Raw genomic sequence first — 22,252 nt, 5'->3', positions numbered from 1 at the left:
CAGTGGCAGCCATCAACTCACATGCAGATGCATAGGTGAAGGGCTTAAGCATTTCACTCTTATAGTGCTCCTGTGTAGTATAATTATCTCCTGCACCGTCATCAGTCCACACCTTGAACCTGTCCCAGTCATTCAATACATAAGACACAGTGTTCCTCCGGATATCAAGAGTGAGTCTGATATGGCCGTGCAATAATCGGTAAGTGACAGTTCTTTGATTGATGGTGATCACCTTGATAGACATGTTAATAGGGGTATAGTTGGAACAATAAAGGAAGTGGGTACCTGAACAATGTAAAGTAAGTCTAAAATACCTATACAATAACTATAATCGTAATAAACGGACAATAAAACAGCGGAGAAGCCGTGGATTAAATAAAAAGGCTGCAGTTATCAGCAGGGAGATGTGAATACCATGGCGAAGCAAGGAAGGGAATGAAGAGACCTGTGCAACGGACAGCCTTATATAGGCAGGCAGCCAACAATGTGGGAGGTGTGGGGATGGGGGACCCAACGCCGCCTCACACGGCGACCAAGCTGCAGGCTATGGACGTATATATGTACTTAAGTAGGATTCAGTTAGCGTTGGGAACCCGCGTACCAAATTTCTTGAAGATGGGCCCATAGGTAACAAAGACCGTTGGAAAGTTCAATATGGCGGCCGACAGTGGCGTCATACCACCAAAATAAGTACGTACATCGGTTTTGGTTAGCGCATGGAAGCCGCCTACCAAATTTCGTGAAGATGGGGCCATAAATAAGAAAGTTCAACATGGCGGACGTTGTCGACCGTTATGACCGTTATGTGTAGAATTTCGAAATGAAACCTGCTTAACTTTTATAAGTAAGCTGTAAGGAATGAGCCTTTTCAAATTGCAGCCTTCTACTTACACAGGAAGTTGGAGAATTAGTGATGAGTGTGTCAGTCAGTCAGTGAGGGCTTTGCTTTTTATTAGTATAGATCAACTCTCGGCTGCGCACAGCAGGGCAGCCGTGCGGCGCATGCGTATTGGCACCGTTCTCATTCCCTACCACCTTCGCGGTCACTTCCCCTTTCTCTTCATATCTTTAATCACTCTTGAGGCAGATTGAAGACTTAAGTGCCAGCTTAAGTGAAAAATGAAAGAAAACATACTAAGTAATTACAACACAAAAAATAACTTAAATCAGTTTTAGCGCGAAAAGGTGACGACGAAAGAAGAGAAGCAGCGGGCCGCTAGGGTGGAGAAAAGAAGAGCTTCTCAGGAAACAGCAAGCGCATCAACCTCTAAGGAAAAGAATGGTAAATGTACAGAGAATGAGTCTGAAAGTAGTAAGTCAAGTGTATTCACTGCACGTTATCGTGCAGTACGCCGTTACAGGTGTTTTTATAATGCCTCATTGTAATTGGTATCTCTCTCACTTCTAATATTTGTGGGGGTGGTTTGTGGGAATTTATTTGCTCATTGCTTCAATTAATTTGAGGTAAAATACAAGCATACTAAAAGCAGAATAGAGCATTGTCTCTGACTGTATGTGGGCTTAGTGTATTAAAAAATAGATGAATTAGTGCGTTTACATGCACACATTTAATCAGGTTAAGGTGACTAACCTGGTTAAAGCAGAAACTCTGTTCCTCAATAATCCACATTTCATGTGCACGTATTGTGAGTTTCCAGTCAGTGTAGATATCTGATCACTGATGAAGTACAGCTATTTTTAGGATGCAAATTAAGTATGCAGAAGTGTTTAAAAGTCCTTCTCTCCAAAAGCAAGGGAGCAGGAAATGTCAGTTGAGAGACTAGTGTCCCTTTGTACCCCTGTGGCACCCGGTTTGATTTGATGTACTGGATCACCTCTCCACTCACAAAGCTGAAATTGCATGAGTGTCACACATCTGGGCACTGCTGATATTGCCCTGTTCTGATTTTTGTTTTAGGCAAAATTTATGAATTTCCCCTTGGGATTAATAAAGTATCTATCTATCTATCTATCTATCTATCTATCTATCTATCTATCTATCTATCTATCTATCTATCTATCTATCTATCTATCTATCTATCTATCTATCTATCTATCTATCTATCTATCTATCTATCTATCTATCTATCTATCTATCTATCTATCTATCTATCAGTCTTTGTAAAGTGTGCTTTTACTGCCTGTGTCTACGTGGTGTTTCTTCCTGGTATTCCAGTTTACCTTCACATTCCAAAGTGTCTATTGTTAGGTTAACTGTAATTTCGAAGTTTGTCTGATGTGAACAAAGGCTGAGGTTTACGTCCTGGGTCCTCACCTGCATGAAGCTTGTATGTTCTCCCAGTATCCATTTGGACTTCCTCTGAAGCTCCTCCCACAGTCCAAAGACCTGTAGGTTAGATGGACCGGCGTTATTAAATTGGCCACAATGCATGCGTGTGTGTGCTTGTTCACCCTGTGATGAACTGACAGCCTGTCCAGGGATTTTTCCTGCCTTGTATCCAATGCTCGATGGGATAGACTCCAGCAACCCTTCTCAAGATAAAGTGGGTATAGAAATTGGGTGAATGGATGGCTGAATTAGTGTATTCTGATTCTGATGGAATAGCATTCTGCTCAGATGTTTGAGCTCTTTCAATAATGGATTTGTTGTGAAATATGGGAATAAATAAGTGTTTTAAATATATTGGCATATATTTAATAAAACAGTTCTGCCATAACTGTGTTCAGCCAGCGTGGTACTCTGCCATTCATGCAGGGGCATGCCAGTCTTTCCTCCTGAATCATATGTTACCCAGCTGCAGATGTTGCACTTTTTCCTTTAAGATGAGATAGTCTTGAAGCACTTTTTTTCTTTCTAAATAATTCTATTCAAAACAAGTCACTTGATTCACAGTGTACCTTTTTCCTCCAGCGCCCCCCCTGCCCTTTTCATTTTTACAGCCCAGAAAGGCTGAGTCATGGCATATTCTCCAGACGCAAAATTAGAGAGAAAGGTTGCAAAATTAAATGCAGAATTAGTTGGCATCCAGTTACGAGTTGTGGTCCCCAGAACACTGAGCCTAAGCAGTCTATTGCCATGCCCAGTGTTTTAGTCATTCTTGTCTGATGTTATCTTGGTCTGAGTTTAATTTTACAATTTAAAGCTTGAAAACTGTACATAACACGGTGAGGAATGTAACTGTGATTAATGGAATTTTGTGTTTCTTTTTGTTTCAAAGTGATGGCTGGGTATCTGCTTCTAGTCTTTCCCAATACCTTACTGTATCCACTGGTCCTTCACACATCAGATACAGAGTGAGAAGACCAGGGTGTGAATGTAGACATAGGATAGGACAGGGTAGCTCATTCATTCTTGACATTTCAGGCTGCCTCAGAGCTGAGAAATCATAGACTCGTGAATTTCCAAGTAGTGTGGTGGACACCTTCAAATCACGACTTGATCTTATTTTTCACAATCTATATGTATAGGATGATCAAGATTGATAGGTCTGTTCTCTTCAAAACTTTTCAAATATTCTAAAGACCAACACCACATACACAGTAAAGACAATGTCGCTCATCCAGCAGACAAGAGTGAGCCAAAGAATTGCTGCATGGTGACTTTACACACCTAAATTAAACTATGGATCTCAGTGAGCCATTGATAAAGCAGACATAGTGTAAAAGGAAATTTAAAAAAAGTTAAACAAACCTGAAATCCAAATGGCAAAACGGAAAAATTGAAATTCAGAAGGTCGAAACACCAGCTAATACAAGAACAGGAAAATCAAATATGAGTGAAATCACAAGACAAAGTTTATAAAAATTCAAAGACAAAGGCAAAAGTTAAAGTCTAAAAAAACACTAGAAATCTCACTTACCAAAGGGAAACTGCGGAGAGAGACTATTGTACAGGTATGGCTGCTGATGCTCAAGTAACACTGTCCAAGTCTGCCCTTTTTATGTCCCCTGCCCCTCTGTCATGTGGCTGGAGCATAATGGAAGTTGGTAAGGTTGAGAGGTATCAGGAGTATGTGTGTGCTTTGGAAAGACTAGGATTGGATCCTTAACTCATTACTGACTGTGGACATTTACCTACTATATGTACAGTACCTGATTATTATGCATTATCTTCAAGTCATCTAAATAAAAAACAAAACAAAATTTAAAGCAGTGAAATAAATTTAAGTAAAGAAACAGTTTACACAAGTCTGTGTAATGACACAACTTTGCATTTCTTGATAAAACATTGCTTTCCCAAAGAACACTTGGTAGCTAAGAAGCACCAAACAGAAGTTTATCAAACAACATAGTCATTATTATCATAGTCAATAATTTGTTTGAATAGCTAATCAATTATCTAAATTCACTTCAACTATGTAACTGTCATGTCACATTTGATGACTTTTCCAGTGGTTTTCAGTCGTAGCCTTAACTTACATATTCTTAGTGAGTTGGAGGAAATCGATGGTGCACTCCCATAAAGGCCAGTCGCATAATGAGACATTCCCAGTCACTCACTCCAACTAGTTAATGACTCGCTCTGACAAAATCACTGTACATGTGAGCTGACAAGCAATGAGTGGTCATCCCGAAGTTGAATGAATATACAGTAATGCAGAAATGAGGATTAAAGAATGCGGATGCGTTAGACGTTACAAAAAAAGAAGGAATTGTCTGTCTTATGCCTCGTGTTTTACATACCACAACAGAATAGATAAAAGAAAAACAAAAACAGGACAACATTGCTTGTAAACTTGCTGTACCTGTTTTTTTCTCCAAGTAGCACATGCTGCATCAGGCAGCATGCTATTGGCTGCCAGAAAAATGGGTGAGCAGGACCAGCAATTCTCAGTCACGTAAATTAACATTGTCTGGCAACAAGATCAGCAGCTGCAGTCAAGTCTGAAATACCCATTATTGGTAGTTGTGTAATGTAAGATCAGCTTTAGGTGTTTGTTTCAGATTCTCCTGTTGCTTTACGTGAAAAAAGAGCTTTCTTCCCTTCATTTTAAGTGCACTTCCTTTTAAATTCCGGATGCACGTAATCCTCTGTTTAACTGAAATAATTCAGCTGGAGCAATTTCCTTGAGGCATTTATGAATTTTTAGGACCCCTTGTGGCTTTCACTGCTCATTACAGTCACAGTAGGACATGCTCAGTTAAGTGAGGGATGCACTTTGATCTTTGAAATGCAGGATTCACATTTGTTTAAATTTCAGTGAATTCTTAAGTTGAGGAGCAGATTTTTCCTGAAGGATAAAACATCAGACTAGTAGCTTGCGTGTATTATAAATGTTAGGATTGGCTCTTGGGTTGCCTTATAAATACTAAAACGCTTTACTGGTGTTCTTCACCTAGCTCCTGGTTTGTTTCAAGACATTTTGAATTTGAAATGTGACTCACTAACTGAATAAACAGACCTCCTTGATTAAAAAATATATTTATATGTGTAGGTCATGTGTGAGGTCTTTTATTATTACTTTTGTATTAACAGGCCCATTTGTTTGAATTATACTTGACACCATTATATTTTCCAATTCACACGGTTCAATTGATTTGTTTAACTTATTATTTTCTTAATTTTACACTTAAACACTGAGTTCATCTGGTCATCCATCTAAAAAAGTATCAACATAAGCAGCACAAAGACACTCCTGTTGCCCCACTGGGGTTGTGTATACAAAAAGTATCTCTGTTATAGTAAGGTGGCATCCATCCTGCTATATCCTAACTACAGGGTCATGGGGGTCTGCTGGATCCAATCCCAGCCAACACAGGACACAAGGCAGGAAACAAACTCTGGGCAGGGTGCCAGCCCACCCCACCGCAGGGCGCGCACACACACCAAGCACACTCTAGGGACAATTTAGAATCTCCAATGCACCTACCCTGCATGTCTTTGGAGGAAACCAATGCAGACATGTGGAGAACATGCAAACTCCACGCAGGGAGGACCTGGGAAGCGAACCCAGGTCTCCTAACTGTAAGGCAGCAGCTCTACCCACTATGCCACCATGCTGCCCACAATTTTCCAACTTGTCCATTTTAAAAGTACCACAAAGCAATATTCCTTCTCATGTTACATACAGTATCACTCAGTCTCATAGACACACTCACACTTTCAGTTTTTCTGGCCTGTCTTTCTCCACTAGTGAGTCCAGACCCCAAGTCGCCTCTTCACTCTAGACTCATTGATCCCCTAAAACACAGAGGCCACTTCCAGGTTCAGTCCTGAGTTCACGTCCATTGTTAATTTGAAAGGCCACCAAGCCACAGTGCCACACCAGTGGCTCCAAAATCAGTTGGCCTCCCTAAACTTGTTATCCTCTTAAAAAGGCAGCACTGCCTCCACAGTACTACGCGAGAAATATGTACTTCTTCATATTAGCCTGAAGGAATTGAGTCAACCTGGCATTGTGTCCCAGGGCCTCTGACCTTCATTAGTATTTTTGGTGGCCTGACTCCCAAACTACCAAAAATCCCTATTTACTGTATCGCTCTGTTTCAGTTACTGGCTCTCTACACTGGATTCTAATAATATATGCTGTTTTCAGTGTTTGGGGATGGGTACTTTACGTGGCTACGTAGTATTTAGGTGCATTTTAGGCTGCCGTCTGTAGTAATAATGAAAAATTATTTAGCAAAGTGGTATGAAAATCTGCTGCTTTCATGTCAGAGAAGCACGGTCATGGTTTACACTTAGACCATTAACTGAGTATGTTTTTTCCCCATTTAGAGCTTTATGGTGACAGTACACATTGCTTATTTTAATTATAGCTTTTTGATTCCCAGCTGGGGTCCTATCATCTGCTGGTTGTGAGGGTTTCTGAAGTTCTCCAGTTTCCTACATTTCCCCACACAATGTAGTGTTTTTAAGTTGACTGACCACCGGTGTTTCTAACATGAGTGAGTGAAGATGTATGTGTTGATGCTCCCATTGTGGTGTTCATTCCCACTGCTATCATATTCCTGTGACTTTATTATGAGCAAATGGGTTCAATAAATAAAGGGATGGATCAGTGAACTTCTGACTGCGCAAACCACACATGTAAAAATCACACTTTGTATGTTTGTTCTCATTTCAGGATTACAAAGCCGTTGACGTTTGCTGACTGTGTTGGAGATGAATTCCCATTGGGCTGGGAAATTGTTTATGATCAGCAAATTGGTGTCTACTACATCGATCACATTAACAGTAAGTCATCTGCGTTGCACAGAATGAAAATACTTCTGTAGTGCACTGGTGCAGAAGTTCTCTTGCACTGAACCCTGCTCTGCTTCTGTGAGATGAAATAAAGAAAGCAAATTTATTGTGAGCAACAGAAGGCAAAGAGTTATCTGCCCTCTTTGTTTTTTATTGAATGCAGTGAGAATTAAAATAGAGTTTTCTACAAACTTCTGTTTTTAAGGGCATTTGAAATTTAGTCCATTTTATCAGTTCAATGAAGTATAGTTTAAAATGGGAACGAACACTGGAGAAAACATTGAATTTAAGTTGTAGTAGTAATATATTTATTGTTAATTTAGCTCCTGTTAAGTAAGTGGATACTTCCTGTCAGTATGTATACAGCTTTATTAAGGATGATTAATATTTCACTTTGTTCACATAATCTATAGGAGTCCCTTTGACTAAGAAAAAAATAGATGCCAAGCAGAAATTAAAATAAAAAACATATTTGACGCTTAATTCTCTATAACTCAAGAAAGATTTTACTGCAGACTGTTAGTTTTAATTAGACAATAAAATGTGGGCATAACTTAAAAGTGGGCTCCATTTTATGAGGCAGTTTTAAAGTGTTGCTAGGAAACATCACATTGCTGTGTTGCTCTGTTAGGGTTTTGCAGGCAAGATAAATTATTAAATAAAAAATGGAAAATAAGATTTTTTCAACTTCTTGAAAATTATCATTTTTTACTTCTTGACTTAGTATCTAAAGTAAAAAAAATAAATTCATGTTGTATAATAATCATTTGTAGCCCTAACATGTACTTTTTTCCTCTTTAAGGTAATTAAATTATAACTAAATTTTCCTTTGGGAAAGAAATACTTGATGGAACTCATACTAACAAGACAGCTCTATCATTCATTTTAAGTCGAAATATGATCTGGGCATTTGAGTGAGATTTAACAAAATGTTAGTTATCACTACATTGTCCAGATAAAATATTGAATTAAAAGAAATGAATATTCATATTTCATACTTACATATTATGAGATTATTGGTGTTCCAGCAAACAAGGTATTCCAATAAAAATCAAATCATAAACACAGAATGATATACAACATACACTGTGTTATCCTCTTTATGAGATTGTTTCTTCTCCCTTTTAGCTCTTTTCATTTAATTCTTACTACATTCATGGTTAAATTTCTTGTAATGTGTACATCCATCCATCCATTATCCAACCCGCTATATCCTAACTGCAGGGTCACGGGGGTCTGCTGGAGCCAATCCCTGCCAACACAGGGTGCAAGGCAGGAAACAAACCCTGGGCAGGGTGCCAGCCCACCGCAGGTAATGTGTGCACACAATGTAAAATAATTACAACTATGGTATGGCTAAAAGGCATGCAAAGTTGAAACATAAACTGACAATTACTGAACACTAAGGAGAGTTTGGCTAAGTGAAGTGTTATAGCTCGGATTATCAAAGACAGCCAAGCTATGTCACGTCGAAGGTGAAGCAGGCTGACGTAAATGGGACGCACCTAACAGTGGTTACATCTGAATTTGTATGTTATGACACTGTTAAATGTTTTTCAAGTTTATCTATGGGAACCACCTCACAGTATTGTTCTGTTTTTTGTTATTTTTGAGGCTTTCAGGGGAGTCCCAAACTCCCTTCACCTCCTATTTCACTGCATGCCTACTGTATATTAGAGCTGAAATTGTCAATTTTAAACAGTTTCAAGTTTCAGCAACCCAGACCTTTAAACCAGAATGTGGTCATTAAAAGCAAATTTGGCTGAAATTCAGATATTTCACTTAATTGACAAATTGTTGGCATAAGATGCAACTTGTCATGCTTTACAAAGAAATATCAGAAAAATATCAGTGCCACTGTTCTTGCAAGTACATTGAAGCAGTGTCCTCCTCCAGCTGGTGTTTCTTTATCGCCTGCTACCTTAGTTCAGCATTATGACTATACACTCACCTAAAGGATTATTAGGAACACCTGTTCAATTTCTCATTGATGCAATTATCTAATCAACCAATCACATGGCAGTTGCTTCAATGCATTTAGGGGTGTGGTCCTGGTCAAGACAATCTCCTGAACTCCAAACTGAATGTCAGAATGGGAAAGAAAGGTGATTTAAGCAATTTTGAGCGTGGCATGGTTGTTGGTGCCAGACGGGCCAGTCTGAGTATTTCACAATCTGCTCAGTTGCTGGGATTTTCACGCACAACCATTTCTAGGGTTTACAAAGAATGGTGTGAAAAGGGAAAAACATCCAGTATGCGGCAGTCCTCTGGGCGAAAATGCCTTGTTGATGCTAGAGGTCAGAGGAGAATGGGCCGACTTATTCAAGCTGATAGAAGAGCAACTTTGACTGAAATAACCACTTGTTACAACCAAAGTATGCAGTAAAGCATTTTTGAAGCAACAACACGCACAACCTTGAGGCGGATGGGCTTCAACAGCAGAAGACCCCACCGGGTACCACTCATCTCCACTACAAATAGGAAAAAGAGGCTACAATTTGCACGAGGTCACCAAAATTGGACAGTTGAAGACTGGAAAATTGTTGCCTGGTCTGATGAGTCTCGATTTCTGTTGAGACATTCAAATGGTAGAGTCAGAATTTGGCGTAAACAGAATGAGAACATGGATCCATCATGCCTTGTTACCACTGTGCAGGCTGGTGGTGGTGGTGTAATGGTGTGGGGATGTTTTCTTGGCACACTTTTGGCCCCTTTGGGCATTGTTTAAATGCCACGGGCTACCTGAGCATTGTTTCTGACCATGTACATCCCTTCATGACCACCATGTACCCATCCTCTCGTGGCTACTTCCAGCAGGATAATGCACCATGTCACAAAGCTCGAATCATTTCAAATTGATTTCTTGAACTTGGCAAGGAGTTCACTGTACTAAAATGGCCCCCACAGTCACCAGATCTCAACCCAATAGAGCATCTTTGGGATGTGGTGGAACGGGAGCTTCGTGCCCTGGATGTGCATCCCACAAATCTCCATCAACTGCAAGATGCTATCCTATCAATATGGGCCAACATTTCTAAAGAATGCTTTCAGCACCTTGTTGAATCAATGCCACGTAGAATTAAGGCAGTTCTGAAGGCGAAAGGGGGTCAAACATCGTATTAGTATGGTGTTCCTAATAATCCTTTAGGTGAGTGTATACTTTCAACTAACCTGAATCATCTTGCTCCACTTAAAACGCATAGTGTGACATTTACACGCTCTACTCCTTGGTTTTCTTCTAAGCTGCATCACTTGAAAGCTAGTGGGTGAAGGTTTGAATTCCTTAGTAGAAAAACAAGCTTGTTTGCCCTTGCAACTGCCTATAAGGAATATGTTGCCCTCTATAATCAGGCACTACAGAGAGATAAGATTGCTTTTTATACTAACAGCATTCTATGGGGTCAGCATAATACCCACATGCTTTTCTCTACTGTCAATAAGGTACTTAAACTTGCAACTTACTTTCCTTTGATTACCTTCTTTGACCTTTGTCAGAAATTTCTGTATTTAATAACTAGCAAAATACCTGCGCTTCGCAGCGGAGAAGTAGTGTGTTAAAGAAGTAATGAAAAAGAAAAGGAAACATTTTGAAAATAACGTAACATGATTGTCAATGTAATTGTCTTGTCACTGTTATGAGTGTTTCTGTCATATATATATATATATATATATATATACATATCTACATATACACACATACACACATACATATACATACACACACATATATATATACATACACACATATATATATAAACATATATATATACATACATATCTACATATAAACATATACACACACACACACATATATATATATATATATATATATATATATATATATATATATATATATATATACATACATATCCACATATATACTTACACACACACACACACACACATATATATATACAGTCTTTGGGGTGCGAGCAACTATTGCTGGGGGTGCCAGAGTCCATGAAGGAAGAAAAATGAAAAACATTATTTGTACAAAATCTTAATTTATTTATCCATTCCTAAATAATTAAATGGGCAGGCTATTTTGTATCAGTGCAATACGCTGCTTGTTAAAACGGATGACTCCGCTCTTACGTGCAAGTCTGCTGGATATTATGAACTATCGTTTCTGTTCAAGTTCTATTTAAATTTTAAATAGAAGGAATTTTTATTTAGTCGACAGAATATTATTCGGAATAAATCAACTCAAACCTTAAATAACTTATAATATTTTGCTCTCCATAAAAATATATCCTGTCTAAATTATACAAGTTAGAAATAAAGTAAGCGTTAAAAGAACAAACATTCAAATTTCTTTACTCTTATGTAATTTTATATAAAAAATAAACTTAAATTTTAAATATCCCAAAAGATTTTGCTCTCCATAAAAATATATCCTGTCAAAATTATACAAATTCAAATATGAACATGGTGCATAACAAAACCTGGAAATATAAATAAAATTTGTTCTTTTCAGCAATAACAAATCAAATCATTCAGTTGTCTTTGCTCTTATGTCATTTTATCAGAGCTGGACGCCTGGCATCTTTTTTTGGCAACAAGTTCGTTTATGTTTGGTGTGAGGTTCTGTGTTGTGGAGATTCTCAGGATGGACTGCAGGTGCTCATCAGTGAGGCGACTCCTGTGTGCTGTTTTGTTAGTCTTCATGACTGAGAAGAGCTTCTCACACAGATATGTGCTACCAAACATGCACAAGGTTCGAGCCGCATGTAGACGGAGCTGGAGCATTTGTGCGGAATGGAGTGAATAAACTGTGCGGGCCGTGCAGTATCGTACTTTGCCTTCAGTGTGCCATTACACTGCAGCTCAATCACCTCCATCTGAATCTGCACAGGTGCAGTTTCCACATCGACGCAAATGGGTTGCGAAACAACTCAAAATTCTTTTTTTGTTCTTCAAAGTCACCAAAGCGCCGTGCGAACTCAGTGCGCAGTGCGCTCAGTTTATCAGCAAAGTGTGTATTTGGGAACACCGTTGTGCCGACTTGGTTCAACATTACTTGGCAACAGGGAAAGTGGGGCAAGTTGCACTGGTGCATTTGTGTCTCCCATAAAAGTAGCTTCACTTGAAATCACTTTGTGATTTTGCACGGTAAAACGTCTGCTGAAGTGTCAGATTCTTCTTTAACTCTTCTGCTTTCTGTATCTTGTGCATTGCATTCAGGTCTTTCAGGTTATCTTGATGTTTTGTCTCATAGTGCCGTCTTAGATTAAATTCTGTAATTACAGCCACATTAGCTCCACAAATGAGACACCGGGTTTACCGGCAATGTCAGTAAACATATACTCAGCCTCCCATCGGTTTTTAAAGGCTCTATGTTCAGAATCACCTTTTCTCTTGGCATCGTGTGGGCTAGCTTCGCAATAACTTGCAGCATCATAAGCTAGACTTGATTAACGCGTAAGTGTTCGGCAAGGCAGCTGAAGCGCTGCATTATGGGATCTGTAGTTTATTGTGTTACCAGGCTTCATATCCCGGGCCATTAATAACAATAATACAGTATATAAAATGATCTCGGGGCGGATATAATTACACGCGGGCGGATGTGGCCCGTGGGCCTTGAGTTTGACACATATGGACTAAATAGAACTTGAAAAGAAATATTTTTCAATGTGATCGCAATTCAGATCGAGTTGACGCACTACAGTACATCGAGCCAGCGTGCTATTGTGGTTTTGCCTGTGTGCCTCAATAAGTTACCCTCCCTCGCTCTTACTTTTTACCGTTCATCTATTGAATACACTTAGTATGGCTTTACCAAAACAATCATTGATCGCGAATAAAGTATCCATTATTCATAAAGCTTCAATTGGTGATCTGTCTTTCTGCGTTAACCGCATATGTTTTCATACGTCTCAAACCAAGGGGATGCGAGGCTAAAATGAATCGAGAAGCGCACGTACATACTTAGTGCATCCCCTCTCGGGAATCGAACCTCGGCGCTACAGGCAAAGGCTCTACTATTGCGCCACGGTGTGTGGTTTGTCTATTTGAGCGTAGCAGTGTAATTCGTTTTTGTTCAGCACTCTTTGGAACTGTTGCTTTTTGTCTGCGCACTGCGTCAGTTCACGTGAGCCACTGAATATGGTTTTATATGTCACTCGCTCGCTTCTAATTGTTTCGCTGCCTTCTTAATTATATAATGCATGTTTTCTTCAGCGCTTTTTGTAGCTCTTCCTGGTTTTCTACGTAATGCGTGATTGCGTGAGAGGCGTGATGATGTCACACGAAACTCCACCCCCCACGGCTTTCGAGCTCAACTCCATTACAGTAAATGGAGAAAAATAGCTTCTAGTTATAACCATTATGCGTAGATTTTCGAAATGAAACCTGCCCAACTTTTGTAAGGAAGCTGTAAGGAATGAGCCTGCCAAATTTCAGCCTTCTACCTACACGGCAAGTTGGAGAATTAGTGATGAGTCAGTCAGTCAGTCAGTCAGTGAGGGCTTTGCCTTTTATTAGTATAGATATCTGATTTCTTCTGAATTTCAAAAGGCTCCGTTTGTTCAGTCAAAACTGTCCATCTCCTATTTTAACTGCCAGATGTTAATCTGGTTTCCCATTGTTGGACGATCATGCAGGCCTTAAGCTTGTCATGACCGCCAGGCCAAAATACCTGTATTTTAGACCCCTTGCATTTTTCTTTGGTTAAGGCTGCTTTGTCCTGTCTTCTTACTTTTATCACCAGTATTATCAATACATCTCTTTATACTGGCTTGGTCCCTTCCAGCCTGGCTGTTGCTATACCTATCATCGAAAAAACTGGACTTGACACTGAGGATTTTAAAACTATGGACCTATTTCAAATCTTCCCTTTCTTAGTAAAACCTTAGAACGTGCTGTTGCTGGCCATTTGAAAGACCATCTTGCCTCTAATGAATTGTTTGAGGAATTTCAGCCTGGTTTTAGGGCCAGTCACAGTACAGAGACAGCACTCATCAGGGTGACTGATAATATCGTAATCGCAGTGGATCATTGTCTTTTAACACAAATGATCTTTTTAGATCTTATTGCTGCTTTTGATACAGTACATCATGAAATTCTTCTTTTTAGACTTGAGAGAGAGTTAAATACTGCTGGAAATACTCTTGTGTGGTTTAAATCATACCTTAAGGACAAACAACAATTTGTTGCAACCCGTAGGTTTGGGTCTGACCCATCTTATTTGTTTCAGGGTGCCCCTCAGGTAGCAGTTCTTGGCTTTCTGCTCTGCCATTATTAGATGTCATGGTCTACAGTTTCATTATTATGCTGATGGTAACACAGATTTATTTACGCACAGGGCTTATGCAAACATTACTTCCTACTGCATTGGTTGCCTGTTTGGCTGACATCAACTACTGGTTGTCTGAACATTTTCTCAGAATAAATCTTGATAAAACTGAAGCTTTAATTATTGCCTCTCCAGGCACTTTAAGGAATATAGATAATAGCTCAGTAAAAGTCACAGGCTTTATTAAATCTTTGTCTGTACAGGTTAAAAATCTTGGTGTTATTCTTGATCCCAAACTGTCCTTTGAACTATATATTAATATTACCCAAGTTGCCTTTTCTCACCCTAAGCAAATATCAAGGCTGCATCCATTGCTCTCTGATACTGCAACTGAGATGCTTACATGCTTTTGTCACCTTGCGACTTGACTATGGCAATGCATTGTTGTTTGGTATCCCTGCTCAGAACCTAAACCCGTTTTAATATGTACAAAATTCAGTGTCAAGAGTGGTTACCCATTTAAAACCCTAGAAGCTTATTACTCCCAAAGTTACACTGGCTACCTGCCCCTGTCTGCATTCAATATAAACCTCTCCTTTTATTTTTTAAGGCTCTACATGGTTTGGCCCCATGTTACTGGTCTTCTTTATTATGTCCATATACTCCATCATGTTCACTTCGTTCAACTGACTCCTTGCTGTTAACCATTCCACTGTACAGACTGCACCCTATGGATGATGGGACTTTTAATGTATCAGGACCACAGTTCAGGAATGCCCTGCCTTCAGAACTTTGTACATGTACCTCACTTTTTGTTTTTAAATCTAAACCTAAAACATATCTTTTTAATATTTTTGTTGATCTTGTTAATTACATTATGTTTGTATATTGGACTGTTTGTTATGTACAGTTGTGGCCAAAAATTTTGAGAATGACACAAGTATTGGTTTTCACAAAATTTGCTGCTTCAGTTATTTTAGATGTTTTTGTTAGATGTTTCTATGGTATACTGAAGTATAATTAACACTAGAATTACCAGAGCCTACGAAAAAACTCGTAAATCCGTCCTACCTTAAATTGCTTCTTAAATCCCTTTACACCTCTCCGCCAGCGTCCTTTGTCTTCTAAATGTGCTGATAAAGAGAAGGTAGAAGCAGCCGGCTGTTCCATCCCCCCACCAATTTAGAACGTGCACAAACTTCTCTCAGCTAATGCCTTGATTGAGTATCTGGGAGTGAAGTGAAGTTTTAGAGTGGAAATAATAGATCGTTATTTGGAACACACGCATTTCATGTCTGTTCCGTTTCTACAGTAATCTGTGTAAACACATTGTTAAAACAGAAACGTTTTTTATATTCTAGTAGTAGATGACAAAATGTAGGCATAAACTATATAATGTATGAAGCCTGAAGTCCAGATATCAAAGAAACATTTTCACAAAAGGTACAAATATAACACAACAGTTGCGCTTTTATTCAAAAATATAACTGCAGATACAAAAAGTCGCCTTAACATGCGACATTGACACCCGTTTATTATGATTGCCTCCGTGGCGCAATAGATTCAGCTGCTGACTGGGAACCAAAAGGTCGCGAGTTCGAACCTGCACTACTCCTTTTTGAGAAGTAAACTGCTCTTATTCTTACCATTTTAGAATAATAGCATACATTTGATCTCAGTCTGTAACAGCCGGTGTAATTTATGATCCTTATAAAGGTTACCTTTGTTTTGTTTTTTTTTAATTCACTTTTCATTCTCTCAGTCGCGTTCAGAATCAATCCATACAACCCCATCTGACATGTGTTTTCACATAAAGACGCGCTATAGCTCTGCAGTGTACCTGTGACTGCATTCTCGTACCAATGTTTGCGAAATGAAGTGTCTACGTGCACTTTGCGTGGCATTACACATGTATTTTTTGAGCATGCCCGTTTGAGCATGCTCAATCACAGGAACATATGTTGGTGTAAAAGTATAACAAAACAAGTGCACTTTTATTCAACACTACCTGTATAACCGAAGAAAAAAGAAAGCAAGTTACAGTAGGCAATTGATACGACAGCTTGCATGGTGTAATGCTAAGAAGTGCTGATTTCTATTCCGTGCATAAATTGGTGGGGGGATGGAATAGCCGGCTGCTCCAAGCTTCTCTTTATTAGCACATTTAGAGGACAAAGGACGCTGGCGGAGAGGTGTGAAGATATTTAAGAAGCGATTTAAGGTGGGCCGGATTTACAAGTTTTTTCGTAGGCTCTTGTAACTCTAATGTTAAAAGCATTTCATAATTTTCAAAGGCTTTTATTGACAATTGCATTAAGTTTCTACAAAGAGTCAATATTTGCAGTGTTGGCCCTTCTTTTTCAAGATCTCTGCAATTCGCCCTGGCATGCTGTCAATCAACTTCTGGGCCAAACCTTGACTGATGACAGACCATTCTTGCATAATCAATGCTTGGAGTTTGTCAGAATTTGTGGGATTTTGTTTGTCCACCCGCCTCTTGAGGATTGACCAAAAGTTCTCAATGGGATTAAAGGTCTGGAGAGTTTCCTGGCCATGGACCCAAAATTTTGATGTTTTGTTCCCTAAGCCACTTAGTTATCACTTTTGCCTTATGGCACGGTGCTCCATCATGCTGGAAAAGGCATTGTTCGTCACCAAACTGTTCTTGGATGGTTTGGGAGATGTTGCTCTCGGATGATGTTATGGTACCATTCTTTATTCATGGCTGTGTTCTTAGGCAAAACTGTGAGTGAGCCCACTCCCTTGACTGAGAAGCAACCCCACACATGAATGGTCTAAGGAGGCTTTACTATTGGCATGATGGTAGCGCTCACCTTTTCTTTTTTCCGGATGATCAGAAAGGGGATTCATCAGAGACAATGACTTCACCCCAGTCCTCAGCAGTCCAATCCCTGTACCTTTTGCAGAATATCAGTCTGTCCCTGATGTTTTCCATGGCTTCTTTACTGCCCTTCTTGACACCAGGCCATTCTCCAAAAGTCTTCACCTCACTGTGTGTGCAGATGCACTCACACCTGCCTGCTGCCATTCCTGAGCAAGCACTGCACTGGTGGTGCCCCAACCCACAGCTGAATCAACTTTATGAGAAGGTTCTGGCACTTACTAGACTTTCTTGGGTGCCCTGAAGCCTTCTTCACAACAATTGAACTCAATCAGCATGACAGAGTGATCTCCAGCCCTGTCCGTGTCAACACTCTCACCTGTGTTAACAAGAGGATCACTGAAATGATGTCAGCAGGTCCATTTCTGGCAGGGCTGAAATGCAGTGGAAATTGTTTTTTTGAGATTAAGTTTATTTTCATGGCAATTAATTGCAGTTCATCTGATCACTCTTCATAACATTCTGGAGTATATACAAATTGCTTTGTAAAAATTAATATTTGTGTCATTCACAAAACTTTTGGCCATGACTGTATACTGTTGTACAGTGTATTTGGGTACCATGAAAGGTGCTTTTAAATAAATTATTATTATTATTAAATATGGTAGCGTGTGAAAATTCTGAACATTAATTGATCGGTGGCCTACTCAGATTGTTCCTGCCCTGGTCGTAGTACTGCAGCAACCTTAAATTTGAATTAAGTGAATGAATACAGGAATGATAGCGTTTCCTTGAGAAGAATGTTTTGACATAGTCTCTGAGGTTATTAACACTAAGTGGTCACTGCCATGATTCTAAGTTCTTTTCTACATCAGTTTGCATATTTTTTTTTACCATATTACGTCCTTTTCTCAATGTTGGCCATGTTTCGTTTTTATCATTACAATGGTGATACCACCATGTCATTTGTTTTGGTTGCAGATGCCACTGTTTTGTTTTTCGGATAATGGACAATGCAATGTTTTTTTCTTAGCAACATCACCTGTTACTGGTCATATGATACACATCACTTCAATGTTATAATTTGGGGTCATGACAGGAGCAGCATCCTACTTTTGAACCAGAACTATTGATTGCATAAAAAAGACATTCTTTTGCTTAATATATGCAAGTGAATGATTACTTATATAGTCTTTAACATGTGCTTTTGAGACTCTCATTTTTGCACACTTTGGGGTCTGTCATTCAGCTATTTGTTTTTCCACTATCTAAAACTCTTGCATGTCTGCGACAATAACTTAGATAGCTCATTGCGTGTATTGTTCATTTCTCTGTTTTTTCAGCACCTACAGTAAGATGTAGAATTCTTTATTGTCATTATGCATACACATAACATAATTTTTTTTTTGGTAGGACTTGGCTTCAAGGCAGAATACTTAAAATACACAATACACTACAAAAAATAAAATAAACATAATAAGTATAAAAGACAGCAGCAATAAAACATCAAGTCCAGACTTTTCCTGAGGTAGTACGAGTGCAGAGACCAGTGATCCGTATGCGTGGGTCTGCAGGGGAGGATTACGAGGGAAAGTGTGTGTGCATGTCTACAGGGGGGCAGGTTAGAGGAAGATGTAGATGTATGTGTGTGCTGTTCTCACCTCCCGTGCCAAGTCCTTTCTGTCCTGTGCTGTGCAGCTGCTGTACTACACTGTCATACTGTGACAGGGAATGCTTTCTGTAGCGGATCTGTAGAAGTTTGTGAGCAGCTGAGAGATGAATCCAGCACATCTCCTCTTCCTGAGGAAGAAGAGTCTTTGTTGGGCCTTCTTTACCAGGTGAGATGTGTTCAAAGACCAGGTCAGATCCAATATAATGTGGATACCCAAGAACTTGATATTATCCACACACATTACAGCCTCCTCATGTATGAATATAGGAGCATGTTCTGTTCTTCTGGACCTCCTATAGTCCACAATGACCTCTTTGGTCTTGCTGGTGTTCAAGATGAGGTTGTTGGCTGAGCACCATAGTGCTAGGTGTTGTATCTCCTCTCTGTAGTGAGTCTCATCATTGTTTGATATGAGACCCACCACGGTTGTATCATCTGCAAACTTCACAACCATATTTGTGGCATGGATGGCAGAGCAATCGTGCGTAAATAACGTGAAGAGTGCTGGGCTGAGCACACAACCCTGTAGCGTGGCGGATGTACGATCTCCAATTCTAACCACCTAAGGCCTGTTTTTGAGAAAGTCCCTGATCCAGACACAACGATGTGGACAGACACAGATTATGAAGCTTTTCTATCAGCTTGTCTGGGATTGCGGTGTTAAACGCCGAACTAATATCGACAAGTAGCATCCTAACATAAGTGTTAGGGCACTGCAGATGAGTTAGGGCTGTGTGAAGTACTATTGAGACAGCATCCTCGGTCGATCTGTTCCTCCTGTAGACAAACTGATGGTTGTCAAATCCAGCAGGGATGGAATCCCTGATGTACTGTACTTTAGGTGGATTCTCTCAAAGCACTTCATTATTACTGGGGTCAGAGCCACAGGGCACTAATCATTAAGGCAGGTGACTGCTGATTTTTTAGGCACTGGCACAATAATGGAGGATTTGAGGCAGAAAGGGACTATTGCAAGTTGTAGAGACTGGTTGAAAATGTCCAGAAAGACTCCTGCCAATTGATCAGCACATATTTTCAGTGTCTTACCCGACAACCTGTCCGGTCCTCACTTGGTGTATTTGCAGGACTATAGGCTGATGCTGCTCCTAGAGCCAAGGGAGATGTACAGTCTCCCTACTGCTAGATGCATCAAAGCGTGCAAAGAAACTGTTCAAGGTGTCAGGGAGACTAGGGTCATAGCTGACCTGCTGATCGCTGTGCTTATAATCCGTATTGGTCTTTAAGCCTCTCCACATGTTCTGTGGGTCGTTGTTATCAAAATACTCCCCGATATGCTGTTTGTATATGTATTTTGCCAGGTTTATTCCTTTTTTTAGTTCTTTTCGGGCTTTGCTATATGCCAGCCTATTGCCTGACCTATATGCAGCGTTCCGGGCTTTAAGCAGGGGCCTCACCGTACTGTCCAACCACGGTTTCTGATTTGGAAACACCCTAAAGGTCTTCGTGGGCAGGACAGCGTCAGTACAGAACTGTACATAGGATAGGACAGATGATGTATATCCCTCTAGATCTGAGCCCTCTTTGAACACTCCCCAGTCAGTATGCTCAAAACAGTCCTGTAATGCTGAAGATGCCTCCTCAGTCTATACCTGTACTGTTCTGATAGTTGGTTTCATCTTGCAGATCATGGGAGTATAGGCTGGGATCAGCTCCATTGCAATGTGGTCTGATATGCCCAGATGTGGGGCTGCTACCTTGTATGCTCTTGGGATGTTGCAGTAAACTTGACCCAGAATGCTATTGTCTCTAGTTGGAAAGTTTATAAATCCTCGAAATTTGGATGCACTGCTTTTAATTCTACATGATTAAAGTCACCAGCCACAATCAAGGCCGCATCTGGATTGGCATTCATTTGTCTGCTAATCAGGCAGTACAGCTCTTCCAATGCTAATTTAGTGTTAGCTTGCAGTGGGATATAAACAGCCACTATCAGGATGGAGAATAACTCTCTTACCATCTTGAATGGTCTGCATTTCACTGCCAGATATTCCAAGTCGGGGGAGACAGTATGTTCCAAAAATGTTTGTAGCTGTACACCCGGATTTATTAATGTACAGCACCAGCCCCCCACCTTTACATTTAGCGGAAGCTGTAGTCCTGTCTGGCCGGAAAAGAGCTTACCCCTCTAGCTCCACCATGGCATCTGGGATGTTATTATCCAGCCAGGTCTCTGTAATAATTGCTGCACAGCTGTCCACCCCACGTGAGGCGATCCTCAGCCGAATCTCGTCCGTCTTATTGGCGAGAGACCTGGCATTAGTGAGGAAGAGCCGGTCTGTATGGGTTAGCATGTAGCCTAGTGCGTAGGCCGCTCCTTCTGCCCCGCTTTTGTTTACTGTGTATCCTCCGTCGTCTCAGCCACAGAGCGGGGATGGTAAAAGCCTCAGTAGTCCGCCCCTACCTCTGGTGAAATAAAGTCCTGCTGTGGGGATGCATAAATAACATTCACTCCCCCTTTTGCCAGGACTATATCATGGGCACGTTTAATATTTATCTGCAGTAATGAATATAAATAGGTGACTAAATTATTCTTCATCTGTGACACTTTTCTGGCCATTCTTGAACTGTTCAATTCATTTGTTTGCTGAAGCAAAAGGTTTTTTTCATACTGTGCTACTAGGGTGTTGTACCATGTTAGCCATTATGGATGTAATGCAGGGGTGGGCAAAGTCATTCCTGGAGGGCTGCAGTGGCCGCGGGTTTTTGTTCCAACCCAGTTGCCTAATTAGAAAACAATCCTTGCCAATAATTACATTTCATGGCTTGTTAGTGCTTTAACTCTGCTATGTCAAGTCATTCTCATATCCTAGATTTTTTTTCCATTCTAAGGATATCATCCAAATACTTTGAAGTGTAAAACGGATGGGTAATTCTCAATCTTTCACTTTTTTCTCTTCTCTTTCCTTCAAAGTATTTAATTAAACCAAATAGTGCACGCTAAATACACACAGGTGTAAAGGGTAACAAGCAAAATGGAGAACTGCTGGTTTCTTTTGTCATTTGCATCTTATTGCTAATAAGGAGCAATTCAAAACCCAGAATGCAGCCGTTTAAGACTTAATTAAGCAATAAGGGTTCAAAATCTTGATGAGGGAGACAACGAAAGTGAAGCTGAAGTGTCACTTGAGCAATAAGAGCTTCTTATTAAGCAATTGGGTTGGAACAAAACCCTGCAGCCACTGCGGCCCTCCAAGAATGACTTTGCCCATCCCTGATGTAATGAGAAGTCAAGTAAAATACAATATAATACAATTTATTTTTGTATAGCCCAAAATCACACAAGAAGTTCCACAATGGGCTTTAACAGGCCCTGCCTCTTGACAGTCCCCAGCCTTG

The 22,252-nt window shown here is 40.0% G+C and overlaps 1 protein-coding gene across 2 annotated transcripts in view; it reads left to right on the top strand.

The window, feature by feature from the left end:
• The window catches only part of wwc3 (WWC family member 3), a 242,930-nt gene that overhangs the window by 100,831 nt on the left and 119,847 nt on the right, over nt 1–22,252 (top strand). For both annotated transcript variants that reach the window (XM_039743645.1, XM_039743644.1), the window contains exon 2: nt 7,029–7,138. In XM_039743645.1, coding sequence (XP_039599579.1) covers nt 7,029–7,138 — 110 coding nt within the window. The remainder of the gene's footprint in view (nt 1–7,028; nt 7,139–22,252) is intronic.

The sequence above is a fragment of the Polypterus senegalus genome, chromosome 2, assembly GCF_016835505.1.
Source record: "Polypterus senegalus isolate Bchr_013 chromosome 2, ASM1683550v1, whole genome shotgun sequence".
Classification (NCBI taxonomy): domain Eukaryota; kingdom Metazoa; phylum Chordata; class Cladistia; order Polypteriformes; family Polypteridae; genus Polypterus; species Polypterus senegalus.
The sequence above is the reverse complement of the archived record's forward strand: the minus strand, read 5'-3'. Positions and strand labels throughout refer to the sequence as shown.